Source organism: Myotis myotis, unplaced genomic scaffold (assembly GCF_014108235.1).
Source record: "Myotis myotis isolate mMyoMyo1 unplaced genomic scaffold, mMyoMyo1.p scaffold_m19_p_5, whole genome shotgun sequence".
NCBI classification, from domain to species: domain Eukaryota; kingdom Metazoa; phylum Chordata; class Mammalia; order Chiroptera; family Vespertilionidae; genus Myotis; species Myotis myotis.
This window is the reverse complement of record NW_023416357.1, coordinates 69,053,418-69,072,824: the sequence shown is the minus strand read 5'-3', so window position 1 is coordinate 69,072,824 and position 19,407 is coordinate 69,053,418. Positions and strand designations below refer to the sequence as shown.

The window sequence follows — 19,407 nt, the reverse complement described above, 5'->3', positions numbered from 1 at the left end:
CAACCTTCCTAATGCCGTGACCCTTTAATACAGTTCCTCATGTTGTGACCCCCAACCATAAAATTATTTTCATTGCTACTTCATAACTGTAATTTTGCTACTGTTATGAATCGTAATGTAATTATATGTGTTTTCCAATGGTCTTAGGCGACCCCTGTGAAAGGGTCGTTCAATCCCCAAAGGGGTCGCGACCCACAGGTTGAGAACCGGTGCCCTAGAGGCTGTGAGTTTGTGAGGGCCAGTGCAGGATTTGGTGGAGGAGCCTCCAGGAGTCACTTTTTTGGTGCCTCGGGGGGTAAGGGAAAAGTAGAGCGGTAGGCAGAAAAAACAAAACTCTATCTAATGTCCCAAATTATGAATAAAGAGCTAGAGACTTGAAAAGCAAACAGAAGAAAAAATACTCTGAAACAAAAAGCCAGTGGGGGAGGTTACATTGAAGGGCAGTGAAAAAACCTTCCCTCAACCTCCCCACCCCATGGTTAAACTAACACTGGCTGAAAACCACTAATCCTTCCCCGTACTAAGTGGAAATGGAAGAACGAAATAAGGAAGTGAACAGCTAGGGCTGACTCAGGAGGATTCTGGGGCTCTAGGTGCCAAAATTAATGAAGGGCTCAGCTGAAGGGTGGAGTATCTGTCCCGCTCAGGGACTGGTGAATCCTGATACAGGACAGTTAACTAAATCTTAGAGTTGGGAAAGTAGAAATCAAATCCACCAACAAACGCTACCCTCAGCCCCAGCTTCCCCTGAAACTTTTGCAGGAAAGTAGATAGAATGCTATATTGAGCTATCAAGCTGGTGTCCTGGGTGGAAAAACAGATCTCACATTAAAGCAAAGCAACTAAAGAGCCTTTGGCACTGCATCAGAGAAAACAGAGGCCTGGGCAGAGCGGTCCATGCTACACACAGCAGGATGAGAAGAAAGGGCATGACAACTGTGCAATCGCCCTGCAGAAAAATCTATGAGAGAGAGGTAAACCGCATGTAAAAATAAAAGATTAAAAATTCAATCTGGAATAAAATATAACCTAAGAGGCTGAAGAAAATCCCATGTGAATGCTCCATAAGATAAAACTTAATAAAATAAGTTCAGTGGAACAAGAGCTAAAAGACAATTTGATAAAACAATACATTTAGATGTAAAAGCCACTGCAAAACCAAAGAAAGAAACTGAGACTGAAAGCTCACCATTTCCTAAGTAATGCATAAATTAGAAATGGAAGAGAAAAAAAAACAGATGACAAAATTGCAAATTGAGTTATTGACAGAAAGGAAGGGCTATTCTTAGAGAATGCAAAGGAAAGAGACAAACACAAAATAGATACTGAGAACAAAGAAAAGCCAACCTAAAGATAACTGTCCCCAAGGAAAGAACCCAAGAAATAGACACAAAAATATATTCAAGTACTGAAATAGGAGTCTGACTCCATTTTTTTTTTTAAATATATTTTATTGATTTTTTTACAGAGAGGAAGGGAGAGAGATAGAGAGTTAGAAACATCGATGAGAGAGAAACATCGATCAGCTGCCTCCTGCACATCTCCCACTGGGGATGTGCCCGCAACCCAGGTACATGCCCCTGACCGGAATCGAACCCGGGACCCTTCAGTCTGCAGGCCGACGCTCTATCCACTGAGCCAAACCGGTTTCGGCTGACTCCATTTTTGATGTTTGGTTGCTGACAGTTTGCAGGTCCTCATCCCTCCCTGTCCTGTTCTGCTCCACATCTGGGCAAACGGATAAGGAAGCCCAGGTGCGCCCTCCGTTGGCATTGGCAAGAGATCAAACCACCCAAGCCCCTGACTGCCTGGGAGAATCCACATCCTGGCCCGCTCCGTAACCAACAGGAAATCCCAAGCCAGTCTCCCTGCCCTGCTCTCTCAAGCCGTTTTGAGCCTGCCCAGGAGCCTCCCCTACTGGTCCCAGAAAGCCTCATTCTGTGAGTAACAACCATCTTGGTGTGTGTGTGGCATCATAACTCTCAACAGCAAACCAAACTTGGGGTGGGAAGTCATCTCCCCTCTATGGGATGATCACAACAATTTCCCTATAATGTTGGGAAAAACTGAAAGAGCATATTGTTTTCTGGAAGACCCTGAGATAGAATGATGATGCTGAGACAAATTCTGGGGAAATTATCAAATGTCAGGATAGAGAAAATAATTTTCAGGCCTCCAGGTGAAAAAAGTAAGTCACTCACAAGAAGAAAAAAAATCAACAAGTCTCAGACTTCTTCAAAGTTTTAAGAAAAATACATTATGTCACACCAAGACACTATTCAATTATTAAGCAAAAGTCAGATATTCTCAAACATGATTGCATTCATAACATTTATGAGTTCTTTTTAGGAAAACTGATCATTGTAAACAAGCCAACCAAGAGATTAATAAAAATAAAGAACTCCAAAATGGAGGTGCTATGGCATGTAGTGAACATTAAATCCATATAGAACTAAGATTTAGTTAAAATGAAAAGTATGTTTGTGAAATTAAATATATATATGTTAGCATTTGATCATGGAAAATTAATGTATGCTAAGAAATCTAATTTTAAAATGGACAAAATAAGTGAAAGTTTTGAGTATTAATTTCTTAATCTTTCATGCTATCTTAAAACAAATATATTACTTAAAAAACAAATCGACTACCTAACACTGCTTCCTTGCAATGCCTTTCCCGGTATTTAACTCAAGAGCAGTCCTTAACTAACTTTCCTACATGCTAATGTCAGCTCAGATTCTGCTGGGATTTTTTTTATTGGACAAACTGCTCAAAAAAGTTTTTATTCAATGATCATAAAGGTACTTGAAGACCAGGATGATGATGATGATGATGATGATGATGATGATGATGATGATGGCAGTCCTGGTGGTAATGGGAAGACAAAGGAAAGGAAAAGTCTGATAGTCTCTTGAATTTATTTGAACAAAAGTTTTACTTGAAGAAGGGTTCAAGTGGGATATTTGTCAAGTGGGAATGAAAATATAAAAATGATAACCAAATACTTAAGTGAAAAAAACTTATGTTACTACCTAGGAAACCCAGAAGACCTTTCATAACCATGCCCACTTTACTCTAATATTCTCCTCAGCATGGAATCCATGATGTCTCTCACCTTCCTCAAATATGTACTAGTACTTATTATCAACTCTGTGCCAAGCTCTGTGCTAGGGATCTGTTATTGTAACAACACAGTACTTCCTGATAAGGAACTTACAAACCAATGTGAAGCCAAGAAAAAAGAAAAAGGGCAATACTATAACCAGACAAGCAACAGGTCCGTGCTGCCTGTCACTACTTAAGCCAATTAAGCAGAGTCAGGATTGAATCATATATGAGCATTTACTCCAATACTGCCGGCAGTATGGGGAGAGCAGCAGGTCATCCACAAAATCTGCTCTGCACCCCACCATAAGCCAGCTGCTTATACTGGGTAGGACAAAGATTTCATGGGGAAGTAGGCAAAAAGGGCAAATGAGCAGTTTACAGATATGCACAAGAGCTGGGGTCTTCAAAGGGCTGTCTATTCTGGTTTCTGCAACAAAGTTGTTCATCTTTCTATGAAAAAACTAGCTCCAAATGGGGAGGATGGCTGCATTTCCAGGTGAGCTCCCAGGTGCCGTTTGTAACTGCCAGCCAGATTAGAATGTGCCTTTTTTACATCAGAACAAAACAATAACGGTCAACAGAGCATGATTAATATTTCTTACAATTCTAGCTGGTTCCCCAACATTCTATTTCTGCCCCTATCAATACAAAGCTTTTTTTAAAAAAGTGCCCTGATTGATGTGAGCACGAGAAGGGTGGGAGCTCTGAATACACATGATAGCAACCACTTATCAGGCCATGCGTACTGTGTGCCCAGCATTGTTTTCAGTGCTTTACAAGCATTATTTCATTACATCTCACAGCCAGCCTGGGAGCAGTTCCACTTTGACCGATAAGGAAACTCACAGGAGCGCTTAAGCAGCTTTCCCACGGTCACTCAGGGAGTGAGTGGTGGCTAGAGCCAGGATTTGAACTCATATGCTAACTCAAGACCTAGCACTCTTAACCACTGTCCTGCTGAGAGGCTGATGTAACAAGGAGAGTGCAAGTGGGCTGAAGACTGAAACTTCGTGATGAATGATTAACAAAAGGGCAACCACAGAGGCTGGGAAGGAACAGTCAGAGAGGAAGGAGGGATTGAGACAGTTTCAAAGAGCAGAGCCTGGCCAGCAGAATAAATAGGGAGAGGAGGTCCTTTTGCTTTAATCACAGTGAGGGCCTTGGGGATCTTGCTAAGGGAAGTTTTGGTTGAGTGGAGTTGGGGGGAGCTGATACCAGATCTCAGTGAGTTGGGAAATGAATAAATAAGCGACAGAGAAACAAACACAGTAAGTGTGGAGTGTTATTTCTGGAAGCCTAGCTGTTCAGATAAGGGTGAGCAATAGATATTAGGCCAAAGGGACTTTTTCTACAATTGGTTTTTCTAAGGGAGAGACTTGAGCATAGATAGGGCATGGGCGCTGAGTTGACCTGTCTAGGTTCTCTCCCACCTTTTTTTCCCCCCTGATTTTTATTTGGGTAATCCTCTTCTGGCCCTCAATGCTCTTTTGGCAGGACTGCTAACTTGGTGGGTGGTTCCCTGACCTCCGCTAGGACTTCCTGACACTCTCCCGACAGACATCAAAACTTGAGTGATTGACACCAGGACAAAAAAAAATGGAGTTGATCCACCCCAACAATGATGAGGAGCCTGGCTCTGGTTATAAAACCTATGTATGATTGTCCAGGCCTAATCTTAGACCTAGAAAACACTGCCCATGATGCAATGCTATCCAGCTCCACAGAGCTGCTTGGGCACCTGTTTTTCCCAAGGTGGGTACACATTTCCATACATGTGGGGGGCCTTTTCTTTTCTGGCTTAAATTAGAGCCATTTGCAGATAAAAGCCATAGTTAACATAAGTATGTCTATATCCTGATCATGAAAAGCCCCCAAAGAGTCATAGTTCCGAGATATAGAAAATGCAGAGGAGAAATAACAGTGATAAACACAGTAGTGCTCCTGAAGAATCAGGGGAAATAGGATTCAGAGGTCATTCCAATCGTGGCCCTTGACAGGAGAGAAAGGTGTTTCTCTGAACCCAGAGGGATGAAGGCAAGGAGAGGCATGGATAAAGATTTGTATGCGGATTTGGGGCAGGGAGGTCATAAGGATGTCAAAATTATCTGTGTTGGGTGACCTCTAACATTTCTAAGAAGGAGGAAACCTTGCTGAGAGAATGAAGAGGTGGGGAGTTAGAGGCTAAAGATTTAAGTAGCTGCTGTGAAGGATGTGAGGAGCTGATTGAACCAAGGGAATCATGGCCATGGGAACAGGTAAGAGCATCAGGCTGTATAAGCTGGCACTTTCCCATAGACAACTTGAGAAAGAGACAGTGGGAGGCATGCATGTTTCTGAAGTATTTTCTAAACTTTATTTTTTGCTCAATGTATCCTTTGTTTTCAGTTATAATTTTGAAGCAAAAAAGTACCAAAATAAAATATATACTTACCAAAATTTCAAGCTTGTCATAAGTCTGGAAACATTAAATTAAAAACTGAAATAAACTTTGGGGGGAATAAAAACAATTTATTCCAATAGTGGTGTCTTGCCTTCCTTGTATGTTACACCTAAATTACATATGAGTGGCCAGCAGAGGGAGCCAAAACCACACATGGACATTTTCTCTTTTCTACATAGCTTTTAGGAAAATGGAATAAAAACTACAAAATGCAAATAAACCGCATCTTCTAAAAATATATGCAAAAATCATTAAAAATATAACTTAATGCTACTCTGCCACCAAATACTGCATAGAAAATTTCAAAGCTAGAATGAGATTCTGAATTTCAAATAGTTCAAAGAAGCAACATTCCTCCCTCATTTCCTTCCTCTCTCATTCTCTCTCTCCTCTCTCTGGGGCATGTTTGGAGTAACTTCTCCAAAGCTAGGTAATTTGTATTCTATTTCTGTGGAAACATTCTGTGAGTTGTATCAACACTTTTTCACTTTTCATTGCTGGGCACATATTGGTTCATACCGGTTCCTGTTGTGTTGACAAGAATATCTATTGCCTGATTCAGACCTCTTGAATCAGGCAATAGATATGTAACCTTAGGAAGAGAAGTAGTACATGTTTTGTAGAAGTTGTTGAAAAGGAATTGGCTGCAAATAAATGTAACCTTCTCTCCATTTTCGGCATGATACCTGTATTAGTTAGGGTGTTTTGCTTTAAAGCAAGAGAATCCAACTTTGACTAACTTAAGGGGGAAAGGAATTTATTGAAAGAATGCTGGTTTGCATTATCTTTTCAATAGTCTATAACTAAAATCTGGGGGAAATATTTTATAATTAAAAATTATATAAGATTTTATTTTATACAACTTTATTTCACAAATTTGAAAATTTAGGTAAAATGAATAATTCCTAGAAAAATGTAACTCTCCAAAATTAATATAAGGATAAAAGAAAATAGATTATAACAATTTTTATAAATAAATGTATAATTAAAAACCTTCCTATAAAAAAAAACCTCTCCAGGCCCAAATGGCTTCACTGGCAAGTTCCACAAATATTAAAAAAATTAATAACAATGTCATCTGAAACAAAGATGACAAGAAAAAAAGACAAAGCTGTCCCAACTTCACTGTGAGGACCATAAACCTTGATACCAAAGCCCAACAAGAGACTTCCACTTCCAGAAAGACATTCTTTTTTATATTCCTCTTGGTAAGTATAGCTAAAAAGGTTTGACATTGTAAATAAAACAAATCAGACAATTCTGTAATGTGGAGAGAGACAGGCAGACTAGATAGAGACCTCAGACACAGGTGCTTGATGAATGAATGAATGAATGAATGATCACTAAGTGATGTATCTATTAAGCATGCACAGCTATTAAATGCATTATTGAAGAAAAAACAAATTCTGTCCCCAGTCTCTTTGAAATTGTTCTATCTCATGTACACATTGGCCAATTTAAAAAGAACAAACAGACAGCTTATACAAAAGTGAAGGGGGGAAAAGTCTGCTAACACTATAAACACAAAATAAACTCCTTGTTATACAAGGATAGTGATGATAAGAGAGTCATTTTCCTCCCATAGAGTGAAGAAAATACTGTGGAAAAAGCAGAAGTTTAGGAAATCTGTGAATATGAAAAGAACATTCCAAATCTAGGATTAAAGTACAGATTCTGAAAAGGAAACAAAGTATGAAAACTGCTTAGGCTAGGTCAGATATATGGGCCATTTTCCTAAACAATCAAAAACTGTTACAGAACCCATGGAGAGCGAAGGCAAGAAGGAAAAAGTAGAAAAGAAAGAAACAAGAATGAAAGGTTTTTTTTTCATTATTTTATACAAGAATGTAAGCTCATCTAAAGCACTCAATGCTTAGAACATACTAAAAGCCAATAAAGACTAGCCAGTGATGGCGAACCTCTGACACACGTGTCAGAGGTGACATGCAAACTCATTTTTTGGTTGATTTTTCTTTGTTAAATGGCATTTAAGTATATGAAATAAATATCAAAAATATAAATCTTTGTTTTACTATGGTTGCAAAGATCAAAAAAATTCTATATGTGACACGGCACCAGAGTTAAGTTAGGGTTTTTCAAAATGCTGACACACCGAGCTCAGAAGGTTCGCCATCACTGGACAAGACAATCAAGAAATCCACACATCGAATGGACACACCGAGCTCAGAAGGTTCGCCATCACTGGACAAGACAATCAAGAAATCCACCTGCTCATGGGGCCCCTGGCGGCTCAGCCCTCGGGGGCATTCTTGGCAGTGTTGCCTATGTCATCATGACGTGGAAGGCAACCCCTGCATGTAAGCCACTGACAGCCTTCATAGCCAAACACTGCGGCCTGCTCGTGCCAATGCTCAAGTTTCCTAGGCGTTATGGAACCATAATCCTGATATCCACCAAGTATCCAAGATGACCTTGTTCACTTTCCAGAAAAGCAAATAAATATATAAAGGAGAGATCAAATGATTTTTCCATCAGTTAGCATCCAAATGTTTATAGCTGAAATGGATCTAGGATACTGGGGGGTGGGGGTGGGGGAATGAGGGGTAGGGTACAAAAGGGTTGTCTGGACACTATGGATAGTCTTTAATTCTTACAAATTAGATTCAGATAAAGTCATTCTGCAAACTGATGTGATATGGCATTCCAATTTGTATAAATTGGTGCAGGATGACTTGTCTAAATGCTTCAGTTTGTAACAGCTTATATTTAAATGATCTTCTGTGAAATAGCTTTCCTTACCATTTCTATACATATTCATTTAGACACGCTGTCAGCATTCAAAGATAGCCAAGCAGGAAGAGAAAAATCCTAATACAATGACAAGACAATTTCCTTAGTTAATGTAATCAGATAGTGTGGCTATGTTCCCTGTTAATCTGAATTTAGTTCAAATAACTAAAAAGTTTTGTTCACTCTGTGATAAAATTGACACTTGCAAAATAGGTTTCTGACAATTCACATAAATTTATTTTTTCAATGATCATTTAGTGCAGGAGGCTTTTGAAAAATGCATAGACTTGACATTAGTCAGGATGAAATAACCTGATTTCTAAAAAAGTTCTCCATCAAATGTCTTACCAGGTCCCCATGGTGTATGAGGTGTCTGCTTAATAACTGCCATTCATTTTACCTTATTTATTTATTGCGTTACCTTGGAAACTTACCAACATAATTCACCAACACACTTTTTAAAGCAGATTATCTCATCTAATGATTAAGACTGAATGACAAGAGGAGACAAAAGGGAAAGGTACTTTGGTGTTATTTTGCCTAAGATTCTTTTTTAATAAGAGAATTGGACAACTAGTGATAAGGCAGTGTTTCTCAAACTTACTTGCTCTGAGACTTACCTGGGGTGCTTGTTTAAAAATATGAATTCCCAGGTCTCATCCCTAGAGGTGGTGATTCCTGAGGTTTGGGATGGGGCTCAGGAATGTGTATTATTAAAAGCACTTGGGTACGTTTTACAATCAGGCCAATGTGGGAAATGCTTGGTGTCGTGGAGAGAACACTGACCTAGTCTTAGGGTTCTAAACACCAAGGTAGCCAGCTCTCCCATGTGCCCTTAACAGAGTCATTTTACCTCATTGGGTGTAAATTTCCTCCATTGTAGAAACAAAACAAACAAAAAAGATTGGTTGTAGTCTATAAACCCTGTGAAGACAGGAAGCGGCTGGGTTTCACTCACTGCTCCATCCCCTGGGCTTAGCCTGGGGCCTGGCACAGAGAAGCCTCTTGGTTCATAGTTGCTGATTAGTTTATTATTTAGACAACCTATAAGATTACTTTCAATGTAAAAAATTATGTGATTGTAAAATAAATAAGTAATAAAATAATGCATTGGATATTTATAAAATAACAATTATTCTCAAAACAAAATATAAACCAAGAAAGACCCCCACTCCTTTTGACTGGTTTCAGGGCTGCACGCTCCTGGTAGGCATTTCAAAGAGTCTGACTCTGGCGATCTGAGTTCCTATCTTCCTCAGTTGCCGTGATGATCATAGGTAATGAACTGGAAGCATAGGTAAGTTCTCCTGCTACACACACAGAGGTACTATAGTCAAAATAGGTCTTCTAAAATTTTTGTTATGTTAGTCTCAAAACATACTGTGAAATAACAAGCCTAGAATTACCAGGACCCTTCCCTGGGACATGTGGACTGTGAAGAAATAAATGCTTTTGAAAATGATTATAGAGGAAAAATAAAACGTTGAAAAGTTTACTTTCAAATTAAATGTGCTTAATAATGTTTTAAAGCATTTATTCAATTATCTACTTAAACCTTTCCATACATTATGTATCTAATATAACTTGAAGAAATGGTTCTCAAAGGCTGGCCCCACACCAGCAGCAGCAATATCACCTTGGAAATGCAAATTCAACCTAATGAATTAGAAACTTGGATGTAGGATAATAAAAATCTATGATACAAGTCTACCAACTTAAGGTAAATGGGACTATAAAACCAAATTCAAAGAAGACAGCTCAACTTTCTATAAACCTCCCACAATGCATCAGATCTGAAAAAACACACAGCATATATCTATTCAACTGCATAGCCATACACTTAATTAGCAAACATACAACAAACTCACATTTGTATAATAACTTCAGTTTTCTTCTTTTGAAAACAAATTTTGAGATACTGAGCCTGAATGAAAACAATGTAAACCACTGGCTTTTTAGGATATGCAAGTCCTCATTTCTCAACTTTACAAGTAAAATATAAATTTTTAATAAAAACATTACCAAATTTAATATTATTAAAATAACAATAATAAATGAGACTATGAATATGCAATGCAAAGTCATAAGGTTTGGGTCCTTTTTTTAAAGTCCAAATAGCAATTCTGATTTAAAACTAGTGATGTGTACAATTCTAAGGATAACTAGGTATTATAAATGTATGATTCTATGTTAAAAAAAAAACAACTTTAAGCCAAAGAAATCTGAAAATCTTAAAATTACAGTTTCTCAGATGTACCAGCAAAAAAGAAAGAGATTTTAAATTTGAGGACAGAGTAGAGATGGAAGTATTGATGAGAGAAACAGAGATCCATCCACTATCACAGTCTTCCCAAGTGAAAGAATTTGAGAAGGCACAGTAAGAAGGTTATAGAATGACTGTCCAACACGACCCTTAAGTATGCTTTTTCCAGCATCCCCCCCCACCCATGCCCTACAATTCACCAAGATAAATAGGTTGGCTTAAATGTAAAGAAGAAGAAACAAACAATTCACATGTAATGGCTCCTAGTCAGGAACACTGAATGGCAGGGTGCTGATGACCTCTCCAGACTCGGTGACAATGGCATCGTAAACCCACTTCCGGCTGCAGCGGCACTCGGGCCCACACTTGTTGGAGTTACACTTGGGGCAGGGGTAGAAGCAGCCCAGGCAGTTCTTCTCCAGGCAGTCGCACAGATCAGCATCGTTACAGATTAGCCGGCCACTTTTGTCATACTTCTTCATAATTCTGCAAAGAAAAAGAATGACACTAACACAACAGTGCACTGTTCCTCAACACTGAGGATAAATTATTATGCAACAACTTCATTAATGTGATCCCTTTACTCAGAGGAAACAGTACCCTAGAGATTACCCAGCAACACTTCAAAATATTATATGGCAGTGATGTTCTGGGAAATTCAGCCAATATGTGTTCTATAGTTTCATCAACACTGATATTATCAGACTGAACTCTTTGCTGTCTGGGGAGTGGGGCACTTCTCCATGCATTACTGATGGGGCTCAGTATCCTGAGTGTTTATTAGCCTTTTCTTCTATGAAATGTCTGTCCATTGTTTGGTTCATTTTTTTCTCAGAGGAAATTTACCTTTTTAAAAAAAATTAACTTGTAGAATTCTCTATAGATTTTGGACACTAATCTTTTAAATTATAAGTAACTTTTCCTACCTTGTGATTTGTGTATCATTATTTTAGGGTGTCTTTTATTGGTTATAAATCCTTAATTTCAAAGTAGTAGAACTTATCAAGCTTTTTCTTTGTGGCTTACTTAGTTTACACTTCTGATGCACTAGCAATCATTGTACTTATGACACTTCATGCTGATTTGATATCTGAATCCACTCCCATGGTTATATTATTTCTCCTTCAAATGATGTATCTTACTTTTAATCACTTTCCCTACTAAATTTCTCTGAAGCTTTTTTTTGAAATTGAATTCTAGTTTGGGATTATCGTTTATTTGTTAAAGTTACTAACTTCCAGATACATCGGGTGACACTGTACTTTAGAAACATATATTTAAATCATAAACAAGAGACAACCTTTAATTACTTTGCTTTGTCAAGTAGAACTCGTGCATTTTATTATCCCAGAGATCAAATAAAATAAATCATGATCTTACTTGTAATTCACAGAAAAATACTCATTCATCTTTGACATCCGGGCTTTCTTTTTCTGCTGTCGTGTTTCAGGATTAAAGTCTGCTACCTGGGGTCCAGGGTTTTGAAATGCCAAGCATCTTAACTGCCGCTCTATCTGTTGCTATGAAACAAATAAAATGCATTAGCAGTAAGAACTGGATAGCTTTATCTATTTTACCTTGTGTCAAAATAAATTTTCTGTAATGTTTACCATAATGGCATGGAAGACAGATATTATTACGTAGAGAAATAACCAGTTTAATCTGATTAAGTTCCAGAAGATGATGTAAATTTTCTCAAGTTAAGTCATTCTTTCTGAACAAAGAAATCCATAGTATAAGACATGTAAAAACAAACCAACAAATGGGAACATAATTCTTTTTATACCAGCAAAACACCAGCTGGCTCCTCAAACATGATGGGGATGAAAGTGAGAATTAGCATTTTGTGGTAGAGAAGGACAAAGGAGCAAAGGCCTTTCCACAGTTGTCGGCTGAAGAAGCCCGGGTAAACTGTGTCACATCACAGAGGGCCCAAGTACACGCGGTCCTCCCTTCCGTGCTCTGGGACATTTCGGAAGGACTGATACCCTGGGAGTGTGGGCTCTACCAGGGCTCCGGCGCAGACCGCAGCCAAATGAAGTTTACACTCTCAGGCAAAGCCAGATTTGAAAAAAAAATCTTGCTAAAATGCTGTCTAGAGTGTTAATGCAAATTTTCAAAAGTCTCAGTTTGGGGTTATTTATAATTCCAAATTAATGGGGCTTAATCAGGAACACAAGTAACAAAGATGCTTCAAGCAATACCGATGTCTTATTTTGAACATGTGTCATATATGTAATGAGGGAAGGGAATGCTTTTTTTTTTTTTTTTTTTGTAAATATATATTTTATTGATTTTTTACAGAGAGGAAGGGAGAGAGACAGAGAGCTAGAAACATCGATGAGAGAGAAACATTGATCAGCTGCCTCCTGCACATCTCCCACTGGGGATGTGCCCGCAACCCAGGTACATGCCCTTGACCGGAATCGAATCTGGGACCCTTCAGTCCACAGACCGACGCTCTATCCACTGAGCCAAACCGGTTTCGGCGGGAATGCTTTTTTAAAGGATTTTATAAGGATAACCTGAGTGGCCCAAAAACATATAGGCTACTATACAAGGCTACTATACAAGGGTATAGGGGTAAAAGTAGGTTTAGTTATTCATATGGAAAATAATACAATAATTAATAAATAGGAGGGATCCAAGATGGTGGCAGAGTAGGGGGACATTACACTCGCCTCTTCCCAGAACAAAACTGGAATTACAATTAAAATAGAGAACAATCAACCTGAATAACCAAGTGAAGATTCACTGAAGAAAAGTCTTATAACCAAAGATTTATAGAAGAAGCTACATTGAGACTGGTAGGAAGGGTGGAGGGGAGAAAAGGGCTAGCGACTACTCCCACAAGCGGCAGCTGAGATTCTGGAGGGTTATCTCAGCTGCAAAGGTTCCACCTGAGAAATGTGGGGCATAAACCCCAAGCTGGTTCCCCAGTCCTGAGAACCAGAGATGGGAAGGGGTGCCCACATAGCATCTGTCTGTGAAAATCAAGCGGAGCCCTCCCTTTACACAACCAAATTTTGGTCTCATTGGGCCTGATAACTCCCTGAGACCCTGCCCCCACCATAAGGTGTGCAAAAATTCAGCAGGTGACAGCTAGATTTGGTATACCCTGGGACATTTGTTGAATGGCCTCAGACCCAGCATTGGCTCCGAGTTTGAAACTGTATTGATCTGGTGAACACCACTCATCTCTGCCTGGTGACTCACTGTGAACCTACTTCATGCAACTCAAGTACCACTAGAGGCTCTTCAGTGACTAAGCCTAACAGGCAGCCAGCAGATGGAGGCAGGTGGCGGTGGATCTTGGGGTGCCTTGGAACTTTTACTGAATTTCAAAAGATGCTGGTAAAAGATGGCCTTGGTGCACAGCTTGGTCCTTCCTGCACACACAGGCTCAGCAGAGGCAGCCAAAAACTATGGATTGCTTTGTAGCTTCAAAGAGGTTGCTCAGGGCCAGTCACAGGCAGCATCTGACATGGACCTGCACTAGAGTCTCTCCCAAGAGGCACAGAACCAACATAGCCAGTGGCCAGCTTTAGACAACATCAGAGCAGAAACCAAATAGCTTCACAAACAGCATAACCAAAGGGAGAACTCAACAGGTACCAGACCCTGCTGAGGCAAATTCTATTCTGAGGTACAGCAGCTTGTACACTGAAAGCCAGCCAGTCTGAGGGTTGACACCACAGATGAACAGGCTAATAGAAAGAAATACTTAAGTACAACAGGAAGGTCCACTTAATACACATAAGAGACATTGCCAGGATCACCAACTTCAGGTGGTCAAGGGGACTGCATCACTGGGTCCCACAGGACACTTACTATATAATGTTACCCTTCCAAGACTGGAAGTCATAGCAGATCTAATATATAAACAAACAAAATGCATTCAAAAGGCAGTCAAAATGGGGAGACAAAGAAAGATGCCCCAAATGAAAGGACAGGAGAAATCTCCAGAAAAAAAAAAAAGCTAAATGAAGCATAGGTAAGCAATTTACCAGATATCCCATATTATAAAAAGCTTGTAGTCGTGATGCCCTCATGCTGTAACAAACAATCACCAGGAGGCTGCGTGCATGGCAGGCATTCACGGGTGGGCGGGGCTGCGTGCATGGCGAGGTGCACATGGGTGGGCAGGGACTTGATGCTGCATCCCTGCGGGCACCGGCGGGTCTGGGTCTTGTGTGATTTTGAGGGCGTGTGGGTAGGTGGGGACTTGACTCTGGGTCTCGCAGTGCCGGCAGGACTTGACACTGAATCCCTGCGGGCGTCGGCCCAGACTCTGACAGGAGGGAGGAGGGAGCCAAATACCCACACCCAGGACTTGGAACATAGTGATATTAAAATATTTCTTCTAATTAATTCCCTTTCAATGTGCACAAATTCGTGTACCAGGCCACTAGTAGAGTTCATAAAAACAATTATAAGGATGCTCAAGGAACACAGTGAAAAATTCAACAAAGAGATGGAAGATAAAAAACGTCACAGAAACCATAAAAAAATAACCAGTCAGAAATGAAGAATACAATATCTGGTTAAATGAAGCGGAAGATGGAACAAGCGATTTGGAAATGATAGTAGAAAACACCCAATCAGAGCAGTCAAAGAAAAACAAACTTTTTTTATATATATTTTTTATTGATTTTTTACAGAGAGGAAGGTAGAGGGATAGAAAGTTAGAAACATCGATGAGAGAGAAACATCGATCAGCTCCCTCCTGCACACCTCCTACTGGGGATGTGCCCGCAACCAAGGTACATGCCCTTGACTGGAATCGAACCTGAGACCTTTCAGTCCGCAGGCCGATGCTCTATCCACAGAGCCAAACCGGTTAGGGCAAGAAAAACAAATTTAATGAAAATAGTTTAAGGAACCTTTGGGATGACATGAAGCATAACAACATCCATATCTCAGGAGTACCAGAAGAAAGAGAGAAAGAGCAAGGGATTGAGAAACAATCTGAAGAAATAATGACTGAAAACTTCCACAATCTGAAGAAGGAAAAAGACCCATGTCTAGGAGGTATCAAGCGACCTGATATAGAACTACACTATAAGGCCATAGTGATCAAAACAGCATGGTATTGGCATAAAAGCAGACATATAAGTCAATGGAACAGAATAGAGAGCCCAGAAATAAACCCATGCCTTTATAGTCAATTAATATTTGACAAACAAGGCAAGGACAACAATGGGATAAAGATAGACTATTCAATAAATGGTGTTACAAAAACTGGACAGATAAATGGGGAAAAAATGAAACTAGACCATCTTCTTACACCATACAGAAGAACAAACTCAAAATAAATTAAAGATTTAAATGGTGGACCTTGAAACCATAAAGAAGAAAACATAGTAATAATCTCAGACATTTCTTGTAGCAATATTTTTTCTGATATATCTCCTTGGGCAAAGGAAACAAAATAAAAAATTGGATTACATCAAACTAAAACATTTTTATACAACAAAGGAAATCATCAACAAAATGAAGACAACTTACTGAATGGGAGAACATATTCGCCAATGATATATCTGATAAGAGGTTAATATCTAAAATTTGTAAAGAACTTTATACAACTCAACACCAAAAAAACCAAACAATCCAATTAAAAAATGGGCAAAGGACCTGAATTAAAACTTCTCCATTTAGGACATACAGATGGCCAGTAGATATATGAAAAGATGCTCAACATCAGTAATCATCAGAGAAATGCAAATAAAACCACATTAAAACATCACCTCACACCTCAGAATGGCTACCATCAATAAATCAAGAAACAAGTGTTAGCAAGGCTGTGCAGAAAAGGAAACCCTGATGGACTGTTGATGGGAATGCAGATTGGTGTAGCCACTGTGAAAAACAGTATGGAGTTACCTCAAAAAATTAAAAATGGAACTGCCTATGACCCAATTATTCCACTTCTGGGTATATATCCAAAGAAACTTGAAACACAACTTGAAAATTGAAAAATACATGTGCTCCCCTATGTTTGTTGCGGCGTTATTTAAAATAGCCAAGATTTGTACAAAGCCCAAGTGCCATCAGTAGATAAGTGAATAAGAAAGCTGTGGTAATTTACACAATGTAATACTACTTAGTTTTAAAAAATAAGGAAATCTTACCTTTTGTGACAGCATGGATGGACCTGCAGAGTATTTTGCTAAGTGAAATAAGCCAGTCAGAGAAAGACAAGTACCATATGATTTTGCTCATATGTGGAATCATATGATTTTGCTCATATGTGGAATCTAATGAATAAAATAAACTAACTAACAAAATAGAAACATACTCATAGATACATAGATCAGGCTGACAGCTGTAAGAGGGAAGGGGGGTTGAGAACTTGGTGAAAAAGGTGAAGGGATTAAGAAAAAAAACCTCATAGACACAGACAATAATACGGGGATTAAAAAGGGGGATAAATGTTGATGGAAGAGATTTTACTTGGGGTGGTGAACACATAATACAATATGAAGATGATGTATTATATAGCTGTACATCTGAGACCTATATACTAGTAATTTTATTAATCCATGTCATTCTAATAAACTCAATACAAGCATTAATAAAAATTCTGAAACTGAGAGGCACAGCGGAGATACATGAGGTGCAACCAGCTTAGCGATGAGTAGAGTTAAGAGGAAGAAAAGGCCCATCATTATGGGGAGGGGGCAGAAATCCTCTATGAGGAGTCCTGAGTTAGCCCACCTTTCCCTGCAAATCTGGGGCCTCTCAGGAACCCCCATGCTGGAAACTCCCCAAATTCTATGGAATCGTAATATCCATACGCCATACCAGTTGCTTTTGTCCGATTTGACAGTTTTTCTCAGGAGAACTTTGACCTCTGAGTCCCTCTTCAGTGGAAGTGGTTTTTTCTGGCTGTTCACTCATTTCTGATCACTAAAAAAGGTAAGTAGAAAAAAGTAAAACACATTAATTTCATGCATCCCCAGTAACTTAATCCTGTGTGTTCCACTTCTATGGGAACAGATGCACAGGTGACCCAGTGAGCCTCATTTGGATATACCAATACAGACGCCAAAGGGTACTTTATTATTTAGGTCGAGCTTAAACCAAACTAAGAAGAGAGGAGACACAGGAGACAGAGTACAAGAATCACACAGGTTTATTTACCAGAGAGCTGATGAGTTTCAGTCCTTCGCAGGCCACCCGGAGACACTCGCTGACAGAGACACACGAGGTCGTCAGATACGCAGCTGCAGGTGCTCGGTCTCTTGACACAAAGAGAGGCCTCTAACAATCTGGGCTCAGGGCAGAGCAGGAGTGGCAGAAGTTCCAGGGGTAAGGAGAACGCCTCGTCTGTGGAGGGCAGACAGGCGTCTGACTGCTGGTGTGAGAGTCTTTCTTTTATACCCGATGGATGGGCTTCTTCAGTGTCTCTTATCAGCGTGCTCCGGTGGTGCCTTCTGGGCTTATCGGGGTACACATGCAGGGGTTTGCAAAGTACTTACCTGGGATGCACACACACACAGGTTAAGTTTCACTTCTAATACAAAATGAAGTTATGCCTCCAATGTAAGATGGAGTTTTAGAATGAACTTTATAATACTAAACCACACACTAATACAATTTTATTTCCTATCACTATAAATTCAAACTTATTACTATAACACTGTGACTTTCCTGCTCTCTTCCTACATCTTTCTTTCAAAGCCAGATCTCCATCTGCACACCTGGTTTCTTTTTTGCCACTCACTCTTTTGTTCTTGTTTGTTTTGTTTGTGCATTTATTTTGATTTTTAGGTTCCACATATAAGTGAAATCATGTGGGATTTATCTTCCTTTGTCTCACCACTCACTCTCAAATCCTGCATTTGACTCCCCTGTCCACTTTACTGATGCTCTCCTTTGCCAGTGTCCCATGAGCAAATCAATGGCACCTCTTACAGTTCTTAGCATCGCAGACCTCACTGGAGCAGGCAACACCAGAACCACTATCTACTGCTTAACAAAACTGAATTCTTAGATCTCTATTTTTGCCCTTTTATATTCCCTTAAAAAAAGGTAAGACACATTAATGTTATATATCCCCAGTAAGTTTGTGAATATCTTATCCACTCCCATGGTTTCAGTTGTCTCTTCTTCAGAGACCTTTCCCCAGGCTGACCTCCTGAAAATTTTCTAATACAACTTGTGCTAAATGGAAGTAATCATTTTCCCATAAATCTGAGCTGCTAAAATGCCTATAATTTACTTTGAAATACTTCAGTATGTATCCAGGGTGCCTGTGTGTGTGTGTGTGCGCGCGCGCGCATGTGTGTGTGACTTAGGTGAAGCTAACACAGGATGCTAATCACAAATGCACCATCCAGGCTGCTCTGCAGGTTCTGTCAGAAAGGACCACCCACCCTCGAGAGGAGGCTTCCACAGCCCTGCTGCTTTCCCTCTCTCTCTCTCTCTCTCTCTGTCAACTGAGGGCACTGACTATAGGGTCCCGTTTCTACCAAAGGAAACTAAGAATTATGCTTTATCAAGATGGCCTGGGTTCTTTGGCACCACCACTTGCCTGCCAACTGGAAATTCCATTTCTGTCAATGTACCTTCATTCTCCCTGTGTCTAGAGTCACTGACATTGACTGCTCACTTTTCTGTATCGCCCATCTAATTAATTCTCAACATTAGGTTAGGAAGTTGAATTTTCCCTCCCAATATTCCTAATATTGATTCTTCCTGTCCACTCCCTGTCAGGTGCTACCCACCCTGAAGATAGTAGTACTACTAATAGTACCTTGCCCTTGGCCAGAACAGCCTGAATGTTCCTGTCAGCTTGACTGAAATGCAGACAGGCTTCTTCCAGGCTGTGTCCCTTGACCTC

General features: G+C 39.7%; 1 protein-coding gene across 1 annotated transcript; it reads right to left on the bottom strand.

Moving 5' to 3' along the window:
* Positions 1 to 10,757: 10,757 nt before the first annotated feature.
* ARL14EPL (ADP ribosylation factor like GTPase 14 effector protein like) lies at positions 10,758 to 17,898 on the bottom strand. Its single transcript, XM_036309676.1, has 4 exons — positions 17,706 to 17,898; positions 17,367 to 17,471; positions 11,943 to 12,082; positions 10,758 to 11,048 (listed from the first exon to the last, which is right to left on the bottom strand). Exons 2-4 carry the CDS (start codon positions 17,460 to 17,462, stop codon positions 10,826 to 10,828), a joined length of 459 nt encoding a protein of 152 aa, XP_036165569.1. The 5' UTR covers positions 17,463 to 17,471; positions 17,706 to 17,898; the 3' UTR covers positions 10,758 to 10,825.
* Positions 17,899 to 19,407: the final 1,509 nt, after the last annotated feature.

What these genes read in the sequence shown, in the direction of transcription:
- ARL14EPL (XM_036309676.1), bottom strand. Translation starts at nt 17,462, where the DNA reads ATGAGTGAACAGCCAGAAAAAACCACTTCCACTGAAGAGGGACTCAGA. An exon ending in AAATCGGACAAAAGCAACTG is followed by an intron (nt 12,083 to 17,366) that starts GTATGGCGTATG and finishes TTTGTTTCATAG; the next exon opens with CAACAGATAGAGCGGCAGTT. An exon ending in TATTTTTCTGTGAATTACAA is followed by an intron (nt 11,049 to 11,942) that starts GTAAGATCATGA and finishes TTTTCTTTGCAG; the next exon opens with AATTATGAAGAAGTATGACA.